At 43.3% G+C, this 16,660-nt stretch overlaps 1 protein-coding gene across 1 annotated transcript; it reads right to left on the minus strand.

Annotated features, from left to right (window-relative positions):
• Nucleotides 1-5: 5 nt before the first annotated feature.
• On the minus strand, nucleotides 6-13,648 carry LOC118080097 (zinc finger protein RFP-like). The gene is made up of 7 exons (XM_035105026.2): nucleotides 13,198-13,648; nucleotides 10,215-10,310; nucleotides 9,099-9,329; nucleotides 7,424-7,446; nucleotides 5,636-5,754; nucleotides 4,536-4,592; nucleotides 6-1,499 (listed from the first exon to the last, which is right to left on the minus strand). The coding sequence occupies exons 1-7, from the start codon at nucleotides 13,621-13,623 to the stop codon at nucleotides 982-984; spliced, it is 1,470 nt and encodes a 489-aa protein (XP_034960917.2). The 5' UTR covers nucleotides 13,624-13,648; the 3' UTR covers nucleotides 6-981.
• Between the last annotated feature and the right edge of the window lie 3,012 nt (nucleotides 13,649-16,660).

A 16,660-nucleotide genomic window follows, 5' to 3' on the forward strand; every position in this document is an offset into this window, starting at 1 on the left:
ACAAGAACGTTATAACCATTTATTTTTGGTTATGAATTGTTAATTCACTTTAACAGGACGCGGTAAAGATTTGGTTGCAGAAACCCTACCCGGCTGCCCTGCTTTCATTGTCCTCAAACACCTCAATTGTGAAGAACCCTACAAATCACCCTTAACGTGCTAAATCCAGCCAAACAGAACATCTTTCAGAAGGTCAATGCTACGTTACTGTCACTGCATTACAGCTGAGGTTTAAACTCTTCGCAGAAGCAAACTGGGAGTACAGGCCACTATGAAGGACCTTAGTGAGCTATTTCACCCTCATGGCTCAGTAGGTTACATCTAGTAATTTATTTCCTAGATGGGATGTGGTGCTGCCCCTTTCCCATTTGCTCTCGCCCAAATTTTGTATGCACTATTTTTAACAGCAAGAAGATCATACTTTAGTCTGGGGCTGCATTAAATATGAATGCTGCTCCTCTGGTGCAGGCTAGTTGCAAGAAGTCCACTGTTCCCAGCCAAGCTAGCAGTACTAAGTATAGCAAGCAGCCTTCATCAAGCTGGCTCCCTCCATACGCTTTGGACTACAATTCCCATAAGCCCCAGGCAGCTGATATATTGAGGGTTTCATGCTGGCAAAGGCTGGCCCAGAATACATGGGAATGTGTAGTATAATCCACACAAAAAACCCCACACCCGTCACCACCTTGTTCCCTTCCTGTGTGGCTACATTATCCTATTCTACGCATAACAGAAACTTCCAATAATTTTATAGCTTTTCAGATGGCCTACAGATCTAGTTGGCAGTAAATTCTTGCGCAATTTTTCTAGCAGTGTTCACATTGAAACTGGAGTCTCTCACCAGTGTCTTATAGATGCCTGGAAACATACAGATTTGCAATACATTTGGTGGGGGGCAGGAAGTGAATGAGCACAGGATGCTTTTTCTCCACTCGTAGGCCAAACAACATCAACTTCCACTACTCCAAAGTGCATGTAAAGTTAGGGACACAGTCTGAGCCGGGATCGGAGCCCTACCCACATCCAGGGATGAATTATTTCCCCTGCAAAGTGGCTGGATGGAAAGGTGAAGATCAAGTCTTCGTTCTCTGCATCAAAAAAGGTCACCTGACCTGCTTCGTAGTCTAGATGCACTTGGATTCTTTTGTAGGCCTTTCTTAGGGGCAGCGAGGTTGGAGGGGATGTCAAAGCTCTGTAATGATTGGCTCCCAAATGCTCCAAAGCCCAGACCCCATGTCCAGGCCGGAAATTGAGTTTCCTCTTCCTTTTCACAGACACTCGGGCTACACCCACAGCCCAACTTCCACCTGCCTCCACCTCAACCACCCAGGAGTGCTTCCCCGAGGCAAACCCTTCGCAGCCCAGCACACAGGGGTACACGTTAAGCTGGTTCCGAGAGCTGGCACATTTCTGACGGGTGTCTCCCAACCACACACTTTTCCCATCCTCAGAAAGGATGAGGGACGGGCCTGCTGTGCTCGGATCCAGGGTCACACTGGCTGTAAATAGAGAAGAGAGGAACAGAGGGTTAAGGCGTGCCACTAACATCTCCTGTTTACCTCAAGGTGGCATATGAGCCTTACGGTGGCTGTTCTGAACCACTTGCCCAAAGGAGTGCTCTTGGGAGTGGTTGGATGCAAGTATACCGAAGGGTGCCAAAAACGCCAGAGTGAGAAAATACAATTACAATGTACAGAGTAGGAAGGGATCACGAGGGTCATCTAGTCCAACCCCCTGCAATGCAGTAATTTTTGCCTACAACCTACAACTCTGAGATCAAGAGTCTCATGCTCTACCAACTGAGCTATCCCTCTGTGTGTTCAGTCCCAGTGCTTTATTAAATAAAGGTTTAAGCTTAAAGTCTGCCAGGTCTCCTAGCCATTAGACATTTAGGGTGGGCACCACAGCAAAGAGATGGATTATCTGCACCCAAGCACACACACATACATTATTTATACACTTTGTCTAGGACTTCCCAACGCTTCACCTGCCCAGAGGAGGGTATGGGTGGCAAATATCCAAGTTTTACAGATTGTTCCTCTTTTCTGGGCTCAGAGTCCAGCACCCCAAGCTTCCCAGATAAGGGTAACGTATCAAAGCAAATCTATTAGCTCATATCAAAGCAAGTGAATATATGAGCTCATTGCTACAGCAACTACAGATTAGTTGTGGGTTTATCTTGACTACCAAGATGGCATAAGCAAAACCTCCGGAACAGTTCCCCTTTGGGTTCAACACAGTGGCTTCCAGTCTCAGCTAACCTCCCTGGCCAATCCACCATTGGGGGAAAAAGAATCGGGATTCAGAACTGCAGTGGGTGAGGCTAAATAGGTAAGAGAGAACAACTCAATATTGCAACTGGAATGAATTGAAGGCTGAGACACAGTAAAAGGACTGTGGATAAAAAATCAAGGCAACTAGTGAAGCAAGAAGGGTTCCATGCAACTACCAGTATATCACTGTGTGCACAGACTGACTTCCGTAAGTACAGCAGAACTGCCTGTCTCTCTCCACCACTCACAGCACCCCAAAATCTGCTCTGTAGTGTGGTGAAAACTCAGAGCAGGTTTTTTTGGGGGAGTCAAAGGGTAAACGGGAGCTCTGTTGTGCTTGTGGCAACTGTTCTGTACATGCAGTGATTTAGTTGGCTACAACCAGAAAATCTAGTCGCACATCACAGTATGTTACAAATAACATCTTGCAATGCTCCCTGCAGCCCACCTACTTGAAACCTAAAAGATTACTGACCCAGAACTCTAGGTTTCTCAGCAGTTACTAGCACCTAGGTCTGTTAGCATCAGTGGTCAATTCAGTCACTCCCCCCCCCCAAAAGAGAGAGGAATATAACCTCCCCCACTTCTCCCTTTTAAAGTCACCTGAGGCAAAAGCAAACCTTCCCACTTTGTTTACCCACAATAAATGTCAAAACAAACGTCACTTTGGCACCTCTCCCAGTCTTGCGGTGTCAGCACTCACTGCGCCAGGAACGCAAGGGAGAAACGTGCTAAGAGGAAGGCACGCTTGGCAAATCCACACCGTGATCAGCTCCCGCCTGGAAACTGTGGAAGGACGTGTGGATCCAGAATTGGCCTCCACAGTCACTTACGGACCCATTGTTCAAATCATGTTTATGGAAGACAATCTTACTCGGCTACGAGTGATCGCCAAAGAAAGAAGAAGCGTCAGGAAACAATGCCTTATCAGCCAAGGCCTCGCGCACCTGCGCAGCCTTCTCTGTACAGTACAGCAAAGATTTCACAATGCTTTCCGCTGCCGTCACCCATTAGCTCATCCTGGGGTTCACTGAACCCTGTTGTCTTTCAGGCCCGGCAGAGATAAGACTGACAGGAGCCACATTTAATCTGACTGCACCCACTGGCCATTCAAAGCTAGGAACCAGCGTGGCGGGGGTGGGGAAGTTCTGGCCCAGGCCCCAAATGCAGCCCGACAAACTTCTCTACCTGGCCTTTGCGACTCTTCCCCAAGCCACTGGCCCTGCTTTGTGTTTATACTTTGAAAATTTATCAGTGCGAGTGGTGAGCAAAGTAGCCATCTTGTTTTTAATGCCACGGGGCCCCAACATTGTGTACTTGTGCTTTGTCAAGTGCCCCTGCTCATACCCTCCAACATTTCTCTGATGAAAATATTCTTATTCTTACGGTATTATTATTCCCTGCCCATCTGACTGGGTTGCCCCAGCCACTCTGCGTGGCTTCCAACATATATAAAAACACAAGAAAACCTTAAACATTAAAAGAAACAACCCTTCCCTATACAGGGCTGTCTTCAGATAACCCTCGGGGGTTGGATAACCCTCCAACATTTCTCCAATAAAAATAGGGGGGTGGGGGGGGAGAGGGACATTTCAGGATCAAATCAGAAACCGGGATGGCTTCTGTAAATCCGGGACTGTCCCTGGGAAACAGGGGCACTTGGGAGGGTCTGTAAGCTTCTGGGGAGAAGGGAGGCATCCATATGCAGCGGCATGGAAAGGCAGCGACACTCAGCGGAGGAGGACCAGGCAAAATAGATGCAGCCACTATCTTAATGTCCTTGATGGAAGAAGGCACAAAGGGGCAGACGGCAGCTTGTTCAGGGACTCCTCCGCCCTGGCCCTGCTCCCACAGTAGCTAGTGCTTTTCACAACAGCACACACCACAAGAATGTATTTGTATTTCCTGCAAAGTTCCTTCCTTCCCTGCTGCAGACGTTTATCCTTGCTTAGCAAATTCAGAGCCCCAAATGTGTGTTGCTGTAGGGCTGCATTCAACTTACTTTTACTCAGAGTTGATCCATTGAAATTAATGACTGTGTGACTGACCAAAAGCTAGCTGCATGCAACCCCATAACCACTTTTTCAGCCAGAGAACAGATTACATGGGGGAAGCTCTTCTTTCTTTAGACGAAGCATTTTTATACCGTTTTGCTCTGGTTTTATTAGTTTTTTATTCCATGGGCCACCACACAGATTATATTTGATTTTTATATAGTCGGATCATTAATATTATCGTTTTCTGAATTGTTTTTCTACACACCTATTTCTAAAGACTTCTTATCGTCTTCTTTCTCTTGGAGTTCAAGTAATAAAGACTCTAGAGAAAAGGGGGAAAATAATAATAATAATAATAATAATAATAATAATAATAATAATAATAATAAATTTATTTATACCCCGCCCTCCCCAGCCAGGACCGGGCTCAGGGTGGCTAACACCAAATATAAAACAGTTAATTAAAATACAGCTTAAAAACAAGATTAAATACAACATTTAAAATGCAGCCTCATCAGAAAAGGAAAAAGGGGGAGGGGATCAAGTTGATTCCTGGCCTTTACAACTCTGTCTTACAGGCCTGCGGAAAGAAATCAAATCCCGCAGGGCTCTAGTCTCATGAGACAGAGCGTTCCACCAGGCCGGAGCCAATGTTGAAAAGGCCCTGGCTCTGGTTGAGACTAATCTGACTTCCTTAGGGCCTGGGATCTCTAAGGTGTTGCTATTTACGGACCTTAAGGTCCTCCATGGGGCATACGCATGGAGAGGCGGTCCTGTAGGTACGAGGGTCCTAGGCCATGAAGGGCTTTAAAGCTCAAAACCAGCAGCTTAAATTTTGGATTATGCGGAATGCTTTATCTGAGTGGATGTAGCAACCGAGTAATTTTGTTGTTCCCTCAAGGGGACAATGACAATAAAGATATCTTATCTTAAATCTGACCCTGTACTCCACCGGGAGCCAGTGCATAATATGACATAAGGCTTCCTATTTCATACTAAATATTGGAGAAAGAAGCTGAAGTTCAGAGACAGAAGGAGAATCTAGAATCCTACGTGTCAAATACCAGGGACTGAGGTGCAGAATCAATGTGCAAAATTATTATTCTCCCTTTGCCTAAGGTTCCTGATGGAAAACAGATTTCTCTGTACTGTTTAATGTTGATACTCAAGTATAGGAGGTTTAGGAGAGTCTTTTCTGCACACTTCTCTCAGTTCTTTATTCTCCCCACTGACAAAACCAGATACATTCCGAATACACTGAAGGAGGAAAGTGTAGGACCGTCAGGAGAAAAACCCAGTAAGAAAGTTGGAAAGGCCACAGCAAGAAATGATAGAGAAACAGGACTTTGGCCAATTGTCCTTTACCTTTGACTCTTTTCAGGGTTTCTACTAGGGAAATGTTTTTCTGAGCAAATGCACTGAGCTTCTCTCTTTGGTCTGGAGAAATATCCTCCAAAGGCAAATGAAATGGTCTCTTCTTAGACCTAGCAGAGGAAAACTCAAACTGAAATTATTCTGGATTAAGGAGCAGACACAGCCTAGGAACTAGGTTTTCTGTAGGCTTCCCTTGCTGCACCTTATCAAAATGCTTTCTGGCATCCAATGCTCTTTTGATCGGACTTCTTACCATCAATCCCTTTTCCACTGTCTTGATCAGTTCCTCTGATCTGTTCTTGTCATCTCCCACATTTCTTCCCTTTTCTGCTCTCTGCATTGACTCTTAGGGCTCACCCATACTTTCTTCTGCTCCTTCCAGGCACAGTCTGAGCTTTAAAGCTCCATGTCTGAGCGACCTTTTTTTTCTTTTTTGCTCCAGAGCTTTCACCACAAAAAAACTGCTCTTTAATGCTTCTTTTTAATTATTTTTCTATTATTTTCTATTATCTTAATTAGTTCTCCTTTGTTCTTTTTTCTCTTTATATTTTTTTATATAATTGTGTTTTGTAAGGATAATGAGTATTCTATTTTATATTTTCTCTCTCTTTTTCTTCGATATAATGCATTTTATTATCTTTTTATAACATGCTTGGATTTTAGTGCTCAGTGTGTTAAAAACCTTCAATAAAATCATTTTAAAAGTTCTTTAGCTTCTCAACTTTTCTCTCTTTCACTCTTTTAAATCATTTCCTATTCCTTTTTCTCTATCTCATCCTTTCTCTCTTTCCTATTTCCTTTCTCTTTTTTGCCTTTAGATTAATGTTTTAGTTTGTACAAAAAAAAATTCGATAATTATCCTTGTATTTTTCTTTTTAAACCCTAATAAAAATCTATTTGAAAAAAGAAAGCCCACTCTTTAAAGTTCACTTGGAAGAAATAGCAACCCACGGAAAGCCCAAACTGACATTTGCTCCAACTGAGAGCTAAAGAGCGGCTTTCACAGGGGAAGTTCCAGGACAAAAAAAGGGGAAATGCTTGGACAGAGAGCTTTTAAGCAGAGACCTGCGCCTGGAAAGTGTGGTGTGGATAAGCCCTTCACACATCCTGTTTATTTAAACTTCTTCTGGCACTGCGGAACTGAAAGCTGAAGAACACCAGAGCAAAGAGATGGCTAGCCTAGCCCCAATCACTGGCCACAAAAGAAGTCGCTGTAGGGAACTTACTTCCTATCCTTCCGGAAATCTACTCAGCTCTGGGACTGCAGAGCCAAAGAGAAGCCTACTCTTCCACCATCCATCAGCCAGGGGACTCAGGACTGCTAGATTGTGTGGGTTTGTGCATAAGTATCACAATCTATTGTAAGCATCCTTTAGGGTCATTTCACGCTACATCTGCTGTGCCCCAACTCCAGCCTGTTCTTCGTTGATTCGTCACCATTTCAAGTCTTTACCGACCAACATCCAACCAGCTCCTTTTGTTTTCAGCAGAGCCAATGCACATATTTAGCCGTAAGTTATCATGCATTCAGTGCTCAGATGATGGACCTAGAATTATAGCGTTGCAGAGCTGGAAGGGAGGGTCATCTAGTCCACCCACCCACCCACCCCGGCAATGCAGGAATCTTTTTGCCCGATGCAGGGCTTGAACCCACAAACCCAGAGATTAAGAGTATCATGCTCTACCAACGGAGCTATCCCAGGACCCAGGACATGCACATATGAAGTCAGTCCTCAAATCCTTTATAGGAGGAGGAGATGGAAAGGACCATGTACATACCTGCTCAAAGTGTCCTTGACATTCTAGAAGGGTGAAAAAGTAGAGGAAAATGAAATTCGCATGATGGACATAAAATCCTTTCCAAGGCCGTTCAGCTTCCTTCGGCTAATCTTAAGAGCAGACATGCTGATGATCACAAAATCCATATTTAAGCAACCCCTTTATCAGGCCAACCCAAACATCATATGGTAGCTGCAAGCTTTCAAGGTCTCCAGAACTCTTCTTCAGGCTAGATGGTAAAACATAGCAAGGAGGAAGCGTGGGAAGGGAATGGCGTGGGAAGGGAATATGAAAGAAACCTTTCGAGATGAAACATGGAAGGAAGTTGGAGACATGCAAATGAGGGTCTCTGATAAGTGCTAAATGGGCTTAGGGTTATACCAAGGCCCTCCAGGAAGGAAATTCATTTTGTCAGGTTTTTTTATGGACCAATATGGCTACGCTTACTTTTTCCATATTACTGAAACATAGAACCTGACAATCTATTAACCAGAGCCATGTTAGCAGCAGTGGCTTGCATATACCTGGCAATGCTGCCATATAACACTAACTCTTAGACAACCAAATTTTGAACTGAAACAGTATCTTGTAAAATCTTAAAGACAACGTGAAACAGTTGAATTAGAATTCTGCAAGAAGTTCAATACCATCACTTGTGGATTTAATCAAGACAAAGGTTTGCTATCACACATGTGTTATTAGCTTTCCAATGCTAACCATAATCTGTGCTACCCTGTTTCCCTGAAAATAAGACATACCCATAAAATAAGCCGTAGCAGGATTTCTAAGCATTTGCACAATATAAGCCATCCCCCCAAAATAAGACATAGTGATAGGCGCAGTTCTGGAGGGCACCAAGGAAGAGGCTAGGCTGGATGCGTAATAAAAATAAGACATCCCCTGAAAATAAGCCATAGTGTGTCTTCTTGAGGAAAAATAAATACAGTATAAGACAGTGTCTTACATAGCTGCCAAGTCTCCTGTATTCCCCGGGAAACCCCCATTTTTCCAGCAGTTTCCCGCTGGCAGCCCGGATTTTAAAAAACCCCGTAAATCCCCCGGATTCTTACTGGCCTGGGGAGGCTCCTTCTGCGCATGTCTGGAGTCTCTGGACATGCGCAGAAGCGATTTCTGGCTCTGCAGCCATTTTTGAAATGGGCAGAGCATGCGTAGAAGCAACTTCCGGTGCTGCTCTGCCCAGTTCCAAAATGGCCGCAGCGCGACTTCCGGTGCTGCGCCGCGCCGATCCCAGATTTTTCAATCTGGGAGTTGGTACCTATGATGTCTTATTTTGGGGGAAACACAGTATCTATTGCTTTCTTGTGAATGGCTCCCTAACTACAGATGTCAAAACTATAATTCAGCAATTACCACCAATCTGCTGCTGTAAAAGCTTTAAAGTGTGCTCATTTAACATATTTAAGCTCTCATTATCACAGACTGTAAATTTTGCACCTCACTGCCATTTCACTTACAATTTTCTCATTTATATATCTGCTGACTAAGATTTCACTTCACGCCTCTGATGAAGTCTGCAAAAGCTTATGCCCCAATATATTTTCTTTGCCTATAAAATAACCCACGAATTTTATTATCGCCCACCAAATCTGGGACTTGCAGGACTCCACATACTTTAGTCTTGAGTCAAAACCTCTTGACAAATTCATGTTCTCACCTGCAGGAATTCATTATCCGGCTGCCTACATTTCTCCTCCATCTCATTGATCAGGTCCTCAAGGACAGAAACTGCCTTAGAGAATTTGGCAACATTTTCCTCCTGCCCATTCTTAATCTCCAGCTCTAGCTCATTCAGTTGATCCAGAATGGGCTGTTCCAGTTCTTCAAGAAATTGATGCAACAGCTCAAATGCAGATGCTACTCTCCTTCTTTCAGCACCCAACTTTTCCTGTAATTAAAAGACCAGAGGAGGAAGGGTAAAGTACTAACAATGCAGTCCTGTAAACACTTAGGCCTGGATAGAATGGACCATATACTGCCTTTTGAATGTGCCCCTATATAAAATACTTCATGTCACATACACGTACGTCCAAGCAAGTGTGGGAAACAATTCAGGGTGGCTTATGCATTGGCTTCCACTGAAGCAATGATCAGACCACGCGCACACTAAGCTTCCTGCTTTAGCAATGCTGCAACACCGGGTTCTCTGGGCAAGCGAGAAGTCTCTTCACCCCCATTCACTTTAGCTATGAACTAATTTGATATGAACTAGAAGAAGGGGACGACAGAGGACAAGATGGTTGGACAGTGTTCTCGAAGCTACCAACATGAGTCTGACCAAACTGCAGGAGGCAGTGGAAGACAGGAGTGCCTGGCGTGCTCTGGTCCATGGTGTCACGAAGAGTCAGGCACAACTAAACGTACGTGAGCCATTTAGGAAAAATGCTACATAAATGCCAGATTTTCTTATATATTTCGAACATTGTTCAAGGTACAGAATGAGGGATGGGGTGGGGGTTTTTTTTTGCACCAAATACTTGTGAGTATAAGATGTGACCATTTGTATGTTGCAACAGCAGCCAGAATAGGCCACACTGATAAATAAGGACTCCTACATATCACAAAAGACTGCAAGGTCAGAACTGAAGTACTGTACCATGATTAAGAAATCACTTAGTCCCAGAGCAGTTTGTGAACAAATGCAGGAAGATAATGAAAATCATCGTCAATCTTCCCAGTGGATATTATTCATTCCACAACTAACTTTCAAGATTGTTCTCACAACCCCCGCCCCGCAAAGTTTGGGTTAGCGCTCATTAAAAGAGGGACTTACCAGATTTTCTTCAGTTGTCCTCTTACCGGCCTGTTTAAGCTCCTCCAGGTTCTCTCTCTCTTGCTTAAGACTCTGTGATTGAGTCTGAATTTGTTCCTGGGGAAAAAAACTTATTTTCACTAGGACAGAAAGATCAGATGCTATTCATACTATTAACAACGGTATGAATGTTTTATTTTAAAAAGTAAATTCTGATTAGTGGCAAGCGGCTTTTGCACTGCAGTCTACAGACTGCAGCACGGGTGGCGCTGTGGGTTAAACCACAGAGCCTAGGACTTGCTGATCAGAAGGTCAGCGGTTCGAATCCCCGCGATGGGGTGAGCTCCCGTTGTTCAGTCCCAGCTCCTGCCAACCTAGCAGTTCGAAAGCACGTCAAAGTGCAAGTAGATAAATAGGTACCGCTACAGCGGGAAGGTAAACGCCGTTTCCGTACACTGCTCTGGTTCGCCAGAAGCAGCTTTATCATTCTGGCCACATGACCTGGAAGCTGTACGCCGGCTCCCTCAGCCAGTAAAGCAAGATGAGCGCCACAACCCCAGAGTCAGTCACGACTGGACCTAATGGTCAGGGGTCCCTTTACCTTTACCTACAGATCTAATGCATCTGCTGGCTGTGTACACCAAAAGCACATTCAAAGCATATTCATTCCTTCAAAATTCTGGGTTCTGTCGTTTGTTTTTAGGGCTGCTGGAAATTGTAACTCTGTGATTGGTAAACTACAGCACCCAGAATTCTTTGAGGGAAAGGATGCAGACGCTGTACATTTGAAGCACACGCCTTCCCTCAGAGCTTCAACGTTTAATAAACTACAATGGTCCAGAGTTTTTAGAGGAAACAAGCATGATTTAAAGGCACACACCCAAAGTTATTGCCGAATTCTTCACGAGGAACTGCTTCACTAAAAGGAAAGACGAACTCAAACCTGCTTATGTCCACAGTGCTCTTGGCTGGAAGTTGTTTGGAAAAGTCCCACCAAAAGAAAACCTACAGAGAGACTCTAAAATAATTCAGCAGAAGTCAGCTTTCTCAGTGAGGAAGTGCAAAGCAGAGGGAAGGAGCCTCACCAACTCCTCGCTCAATCAGGGCCAGCTGAGCAATTAATTAGCCTCTCCCAGAAACAGCTGGGAAGGGAGAAGGGGAGTCTAAGGATTTTTTTAAAATTACTTTTTAAAGTTGTGTGTCTTTGTTTCTCAATTTGATCCTTTTGCATGGTTTTGTATGTATTTCTGTGTTTTCTGTGTTTTGCCTTGCAGTTATTTTCGTTGATCACAGTTTGCTCATTACTTATTGCAATTGTTAAGAGTGAATTTCTGCTTAATTATCACTTGCCGATATTTTAAGAGTTACTTTTATTGCGTGCAATTTTAACCTAATAGATAACTGAGTATTACTTTATTTGATATTATTATTATTATTAAATTATTATTAAATTTGTATACCGTCCTATACCCGCAGCTCTCAGGGCAGTTACAACATAAAATCGCAATATAAAAACACAAAACTGAAACAACCCAACCGCCCCCCTCCAACAAATTTAAAACGGGCATTGGATGTTGTTCCATTTTAAAGTTATGCTTTATTATGACTGTTTGCACTGGATCAGGTTATTGTAAGGTGTGTGGAGTTTGTTGCAAACCACCTTAGAAAACCACCATAGAAAAGTGGTATACAAATCAAAAGTGACATGAAAATGAACGTTATCATTTTGGACTTTCTTCGTGGAAATCGACTCTTAATACTAAATCCCCTGGAATTTCTGCTGTGTGCATTTTCCACCAGTAAACGTGTACAAACCATGCATTTACAGCACATCCTGTCCTCAGACCTTAGGAACGGTGGTTTGTAGCTCTGCAAGGTGCAAACCACAGTCCCCAGGATTTGGGGGGGGGGAGGTGTGTGTGGTTAAAATATATATAGCATGCGCACAATCCAATTTGCCACCAACACTGTCCCAGTCAGGAAGGTTAGCTGCCAGTACAAATCCAAATGAAACCTGGGTCATGGACGGGTGAAGAAATACCAAAGAATCTACAGAGGCTGTTTATGTATGCTACCACAGCTGCTAGAATGTTATTCGCCCAAAAGTGGAAAGAAGAAGGCATACCAATGAAGGAAGAATGGATAATTCAAGATGATACAAGTATGCCGAAATGGCAAAACTTACCCTGAAGATCAGGCATCAAGAAGAGAAGAAATGTAAGCAAGATTGGGGGGGGGGAATAATGTTAAGGAACATTGTAAATATGTTAAAACATTAGCAGGATTGATGTAGCATTTTGTGCCAGATTTACATACGGTACTGTATTAGCTAAACAAGCTATAGCTTAGGGCCCCTCTCTTGGGGTCCCCCCAAAAAATTAAACGGGAAAAAACCTGGATGTACATTTCCAAAATATAAGATAAAAAACAAATTAAATAAAACCTGCACTACAGCAAAAGTGTTTTGTGTTGTGTAGGCTCCTATGATGTAAGTGATGGGCCCCGCATGCTCCCTAAAATATCACTGGTTTGCTCATTTCTATATACAGTATATGGTGACTACATTCTACATGGACTGGTGGCATGGCAACATGTGCAAATGGCTTTAGATACCTATTAGATCCACAAATTACCATACAGCATATATTCAACACAAAAGACAGCGGCAATTTGTTGTTGACAAAGGACAGCTGGACATATAAAGGGCCCCATTACCTTCAGTAGCTTTGGGCCTCATCCAACCTAAATCCGTCCCGGAACATTTATGAAGTATTTTGATAATTTAGCTAAAAATAAGAACCGAAAACGAATTGGATAAAAGTAATTCTATGCAAGGGAAAATAAATGTGAAACTTGGAAATGTGGGGTTTGGGGGGAAGTCAGACAAGATGAATTTGGTGTTAAGATGAATGGGGGAAAATGTTGATTTAAAAAATCTTGGAACATATTTAAAGATATATATAAAAAAGCAAGATACCTGGGTCATGGGCAACTGCCTTCTTACCTTATAGTCCAGGGCAGCCTCCTTGACAGGGAGCACTGCATGAGCTCTGTGCTCCCTGGATCTATCGCAGACCACGCAGATCAGGCTCTGGTCATCTTGGCAGAAGAGTTTCAGAGGTTCCCGGTGCTTCTCGCACCTGCCCATCATCCCTCCCGGCGCTTCTTCCATCTGGCTCTTGAACCGCTTGGCAATCTCCACCATCTCCGCCAGTTCCCGGTTAGGCCTGAAATCTTTCCTGCAAGACCTCCTGCGGCAGTGAGGGCAGGAGAAGCGGGTCCTGGCGTCCTCGCAGCACTGGCTGATGCAGGCCAGGCAGAAGTTGTGCCCGCAGTCTATGGACACCGGGTCTTGGAAATACTCCAAGCAGATGGAGCAAACGGCAGCCTTTTGCAAGCCTTGCATGGGATCCTCCTCCCCTGCATCCATGTCGAGCTGCGCCTGCAAGCACACGGAGGTGGGAACCAAAGTTGTGAGTCTTTGCCTGCAGGATCAAAGGGAGCAACTTCCTTCTCTAATCCGATTGGCTGTTGTGCAAAGGGGCAGCATTTTTTTAAAAAAAATATTTTCATTAAATATTTTCTTGGTTTACAAAAGTCCATGCCTTGTCTCTCTCTCTTTTTAGCTTGTGCAGTCCTTACAAATCAGTTACATTTGTTGTGAGACCTTAGTGTTGAGTACAGATAAAGTTGGGGAAGAGAGAGGGAGGAGAGGAGGGGTGAGGTGGTGAGGCTTATATTATTTTATATAGTGTAGGTGTGGGGGTTTGTTATATATGTGTGTGTGTCTATCTGTCTATCTATCTATCTACAGCGTGTGTGTATATAATTTTTATTAAATTTTCTGTTTTCCAATTCAAAATACTCATTTTGCATCCTTAAGATATCAATAATAATAATAAGAATAATAATTAATAGTAATAATAATTTATTATTTATACCCCGCCCATCTGGCCAGGTCTTCCCTGCCACTCTGGGCGGCTTCCAACACACATCAAACTACATTAAAATATCACAGACTAAAAACTTCCTTAAACTGCCTTTAGGTATTTTCTAAATGTCAAGTAGCAATGACTTCCCTTCTTCTCTGATTTTACATATCATAAATCCCTGCACATTTTACAAAAACTATACCATTCAGTATTCCATTATTGCAGCCATCAAAACTTATTTACACTGTTGAATTTATTTTAATGCTGCCAGTGTTTTTAGCTACAGGTAGGTAGCCGTGTTGGTCTGAGTCGAAGCAAAATAAAAAAAATCCTTCAGTAGCACCTTAAAGACCAACTAAGTTTTTATTTTGGTATGAGCTTTCGTGTGCATGCACACTTCTTCAGATAGACTTGAAACAGAAGTGTCAGACCCTTATATATATACAGAGGGTGGTGGGGGTGGGTGGGAATGGGTGATGGGCTGTACATTAGCTGTACAGTACACAATTATTTCCCATATATTCAATAAACGTTTTCCAATCTTCTTTATCCTATGTTCTTCTTGTTCTTTTATTATATCTGCTAAGTCTGCAAGTTTTACATATTTAAGTTGCCATTCGTCTTTGGTTGGGACCTCACTCGTTTTTCATTTTGGGGCTTACCTGTGGGGTTTTGCGTCAGCGCCAACTGGGTAGGTTCTTGTTATGCATTGAAGTTCTCACCCTAGCCACCAGGGGTATTGTATATATAGTTTTCACTCAGGTCCAGGTCAGTTAATTTAGGCAGGAAGCCCTGGGCTGCTGTTTGCAAGGAGGCAGGTCAGAACATCAAAAGCAGCGTGCAATTCTAGTGCAGACAATTCTGTGGTGTCTGTAACGGAACATTTGAAATGGCTGCAAGGGTAGTTTGCACGACACTTGACTTTTATTTGGTGCACTCAATTGTTTCTCTAGAGAAAGGAGATTTTTATTTACTGCTGCGCAGAGAGAGGCATGAACAGTTAAGAGTAACGGAACATGCAAATCTCCATCAGTTGGCCGCTTCTACCCAAGCTTCTACCCATGGATCTGCACATCAACAGCAACACACACTGTTCGATCACTGTATTATTGCTCCGGCCCTGCCAAATGAATTATTTTATTTATTTATTTCAATTTTTTATCATCTTTTTTCCCCTCCAAGGAGCTGATACATGCTTCTCCCATTCCTTATTTATTTTCCACAACACTGTGAGGTAGGTTAAGGCTGCAAGTTAGTGACTGGAGCAAGTGTGAGCCGAGTGGGGATTTGAACCCTGGTCTCTGTAGGTCCTAGTCCAACACTCTAACCACTACACCACACTGGTTCATGTGCGTAACAAGGGGTTTTTTTTTGTTTGGGGGGGGGGCAGAGCCGATGTGATTGGTCAGTTAGTTAAGTATTTTTATTGTTTTCTTGATCTGGGAGGAGCAGCTGCTTCCCCCCCCCCGGCTACGCCCATGCAGTGGTTCAGGAGGAAAACAACAACATTTGTCTAGGAAATCAGGAAGAACACCAGGCTGCAAACCTCCTCTAACACCTAGCTTTCTCTATGCAGGAAAACTTTTTTATTTTATTTTATATTTATTTTATTTGCTTTAGCAATCAGACCTGAGTCTGTTAAGAACTTGGGTGGGAGATCTCCTGGAGATATGGCACCTTAGGCTTTACGATGGAAGAAAGGTGGGGTATAAATGTAGGGAAATAAATTAAGGAGAGCTCCCAGCTCATTAAGAAACCAATTTCCCCCACACCTGTGAGGGTACTATCACTTTAAGTGAACCAGATGAGCCTGGAACAGGCCTTAGGGTAGGAGAATGATTCAGCGATAGAGAAGCTATGGCTTCCTTTAAACATAGATGACCCATTTGTTGTTATTATTATTTTTAAAAGCAGTTTCATAAAGTTTGTCTTATGTTTATGAACATCTGGACTTCTGCAAGTTATTACGGTAATAGAATAGCAGAGTGCCTGCTGCTCTTGAGAGCTAGGTCAAAGAAAGAGAGTGCAAGCCTGGACAAAAGTATTTATGGTGTAGCTCTAGCATCACCATCAAGTTTATTTCTACGCTGCTTTTCCAAATTCTGCTCCAAGCAGCTCATGACAACCGTCATGGAAGAGGCAGAGGCACTTGTAAAGGGACCTGCAAAACCTCACCATTTTTATTAGGCAACAATCCTCATAACACACTATTCAGGACCACCAGTGAATGTCAAGATACTATACCACTGAAAAAGCATTTCCATCTTGTTGCCTCTCGTTTTCTTATCGGCTTAAGTAAAGCGTGCCAAGGGCTGACTGACCTTCATCAGAAGACTGGGGGCTGGCTTCAAAGCCATCAGAACAATAATTTCATTGGACGCCCAGACATTCTTCATGTAACAAGATAACACTGGCAGAGAAGTGCGATATTCTGCACGGGACAAATCTGTAACTTTGCTTAAAGATATGTGTTGCTATGGCTTTGTGTAGTACATAGGAGCATGTCTTGAGGATGCATAGAAGCAGCCAGTGAGG

Source organism: Zootoca vivipara, chromosome 2, assembly GCF_963506605.1.
Source record: "Zootoca vivipara chromosome 2, rZooViv1.1, whole genome shotgun sequence".
NCBI classification, from domain to species: domain Eukaryota; kingdom Metazoa; phylum Chordata; class Lepidosauria; order Squamata; family Lacertidae; genus Zootoca; species Zootoca vivipara.

What these genes read in the sequence shown, in the direction of transcription:
- LOC118080097 (XM_035105026.2), bottom strand. Translation starts at nt 13,623, where the DNA reads ATGGATGCAGGGGAGGAGGATCCCATGCAAGGCTTGCAAAAGGCTGCC. An exon ending in CGGATAATGAATTCCTGCAG is followed by an intron (nt 7,447 to 9,098) that starts GTGAGAACATGA and finishes TCACCCTTCTAG; the next exon opens with AATGTCAAGGACACTTTGAG. An exon ending in AACCCTGAAAAGAGTCAAAG is followed by an intron (nt 4,593 to 5,635) that starts GTAAAGGACAAT and finishes CCTTTTCTCTAG; the next exon opens with AGTCTTTATTACTTGAACTC.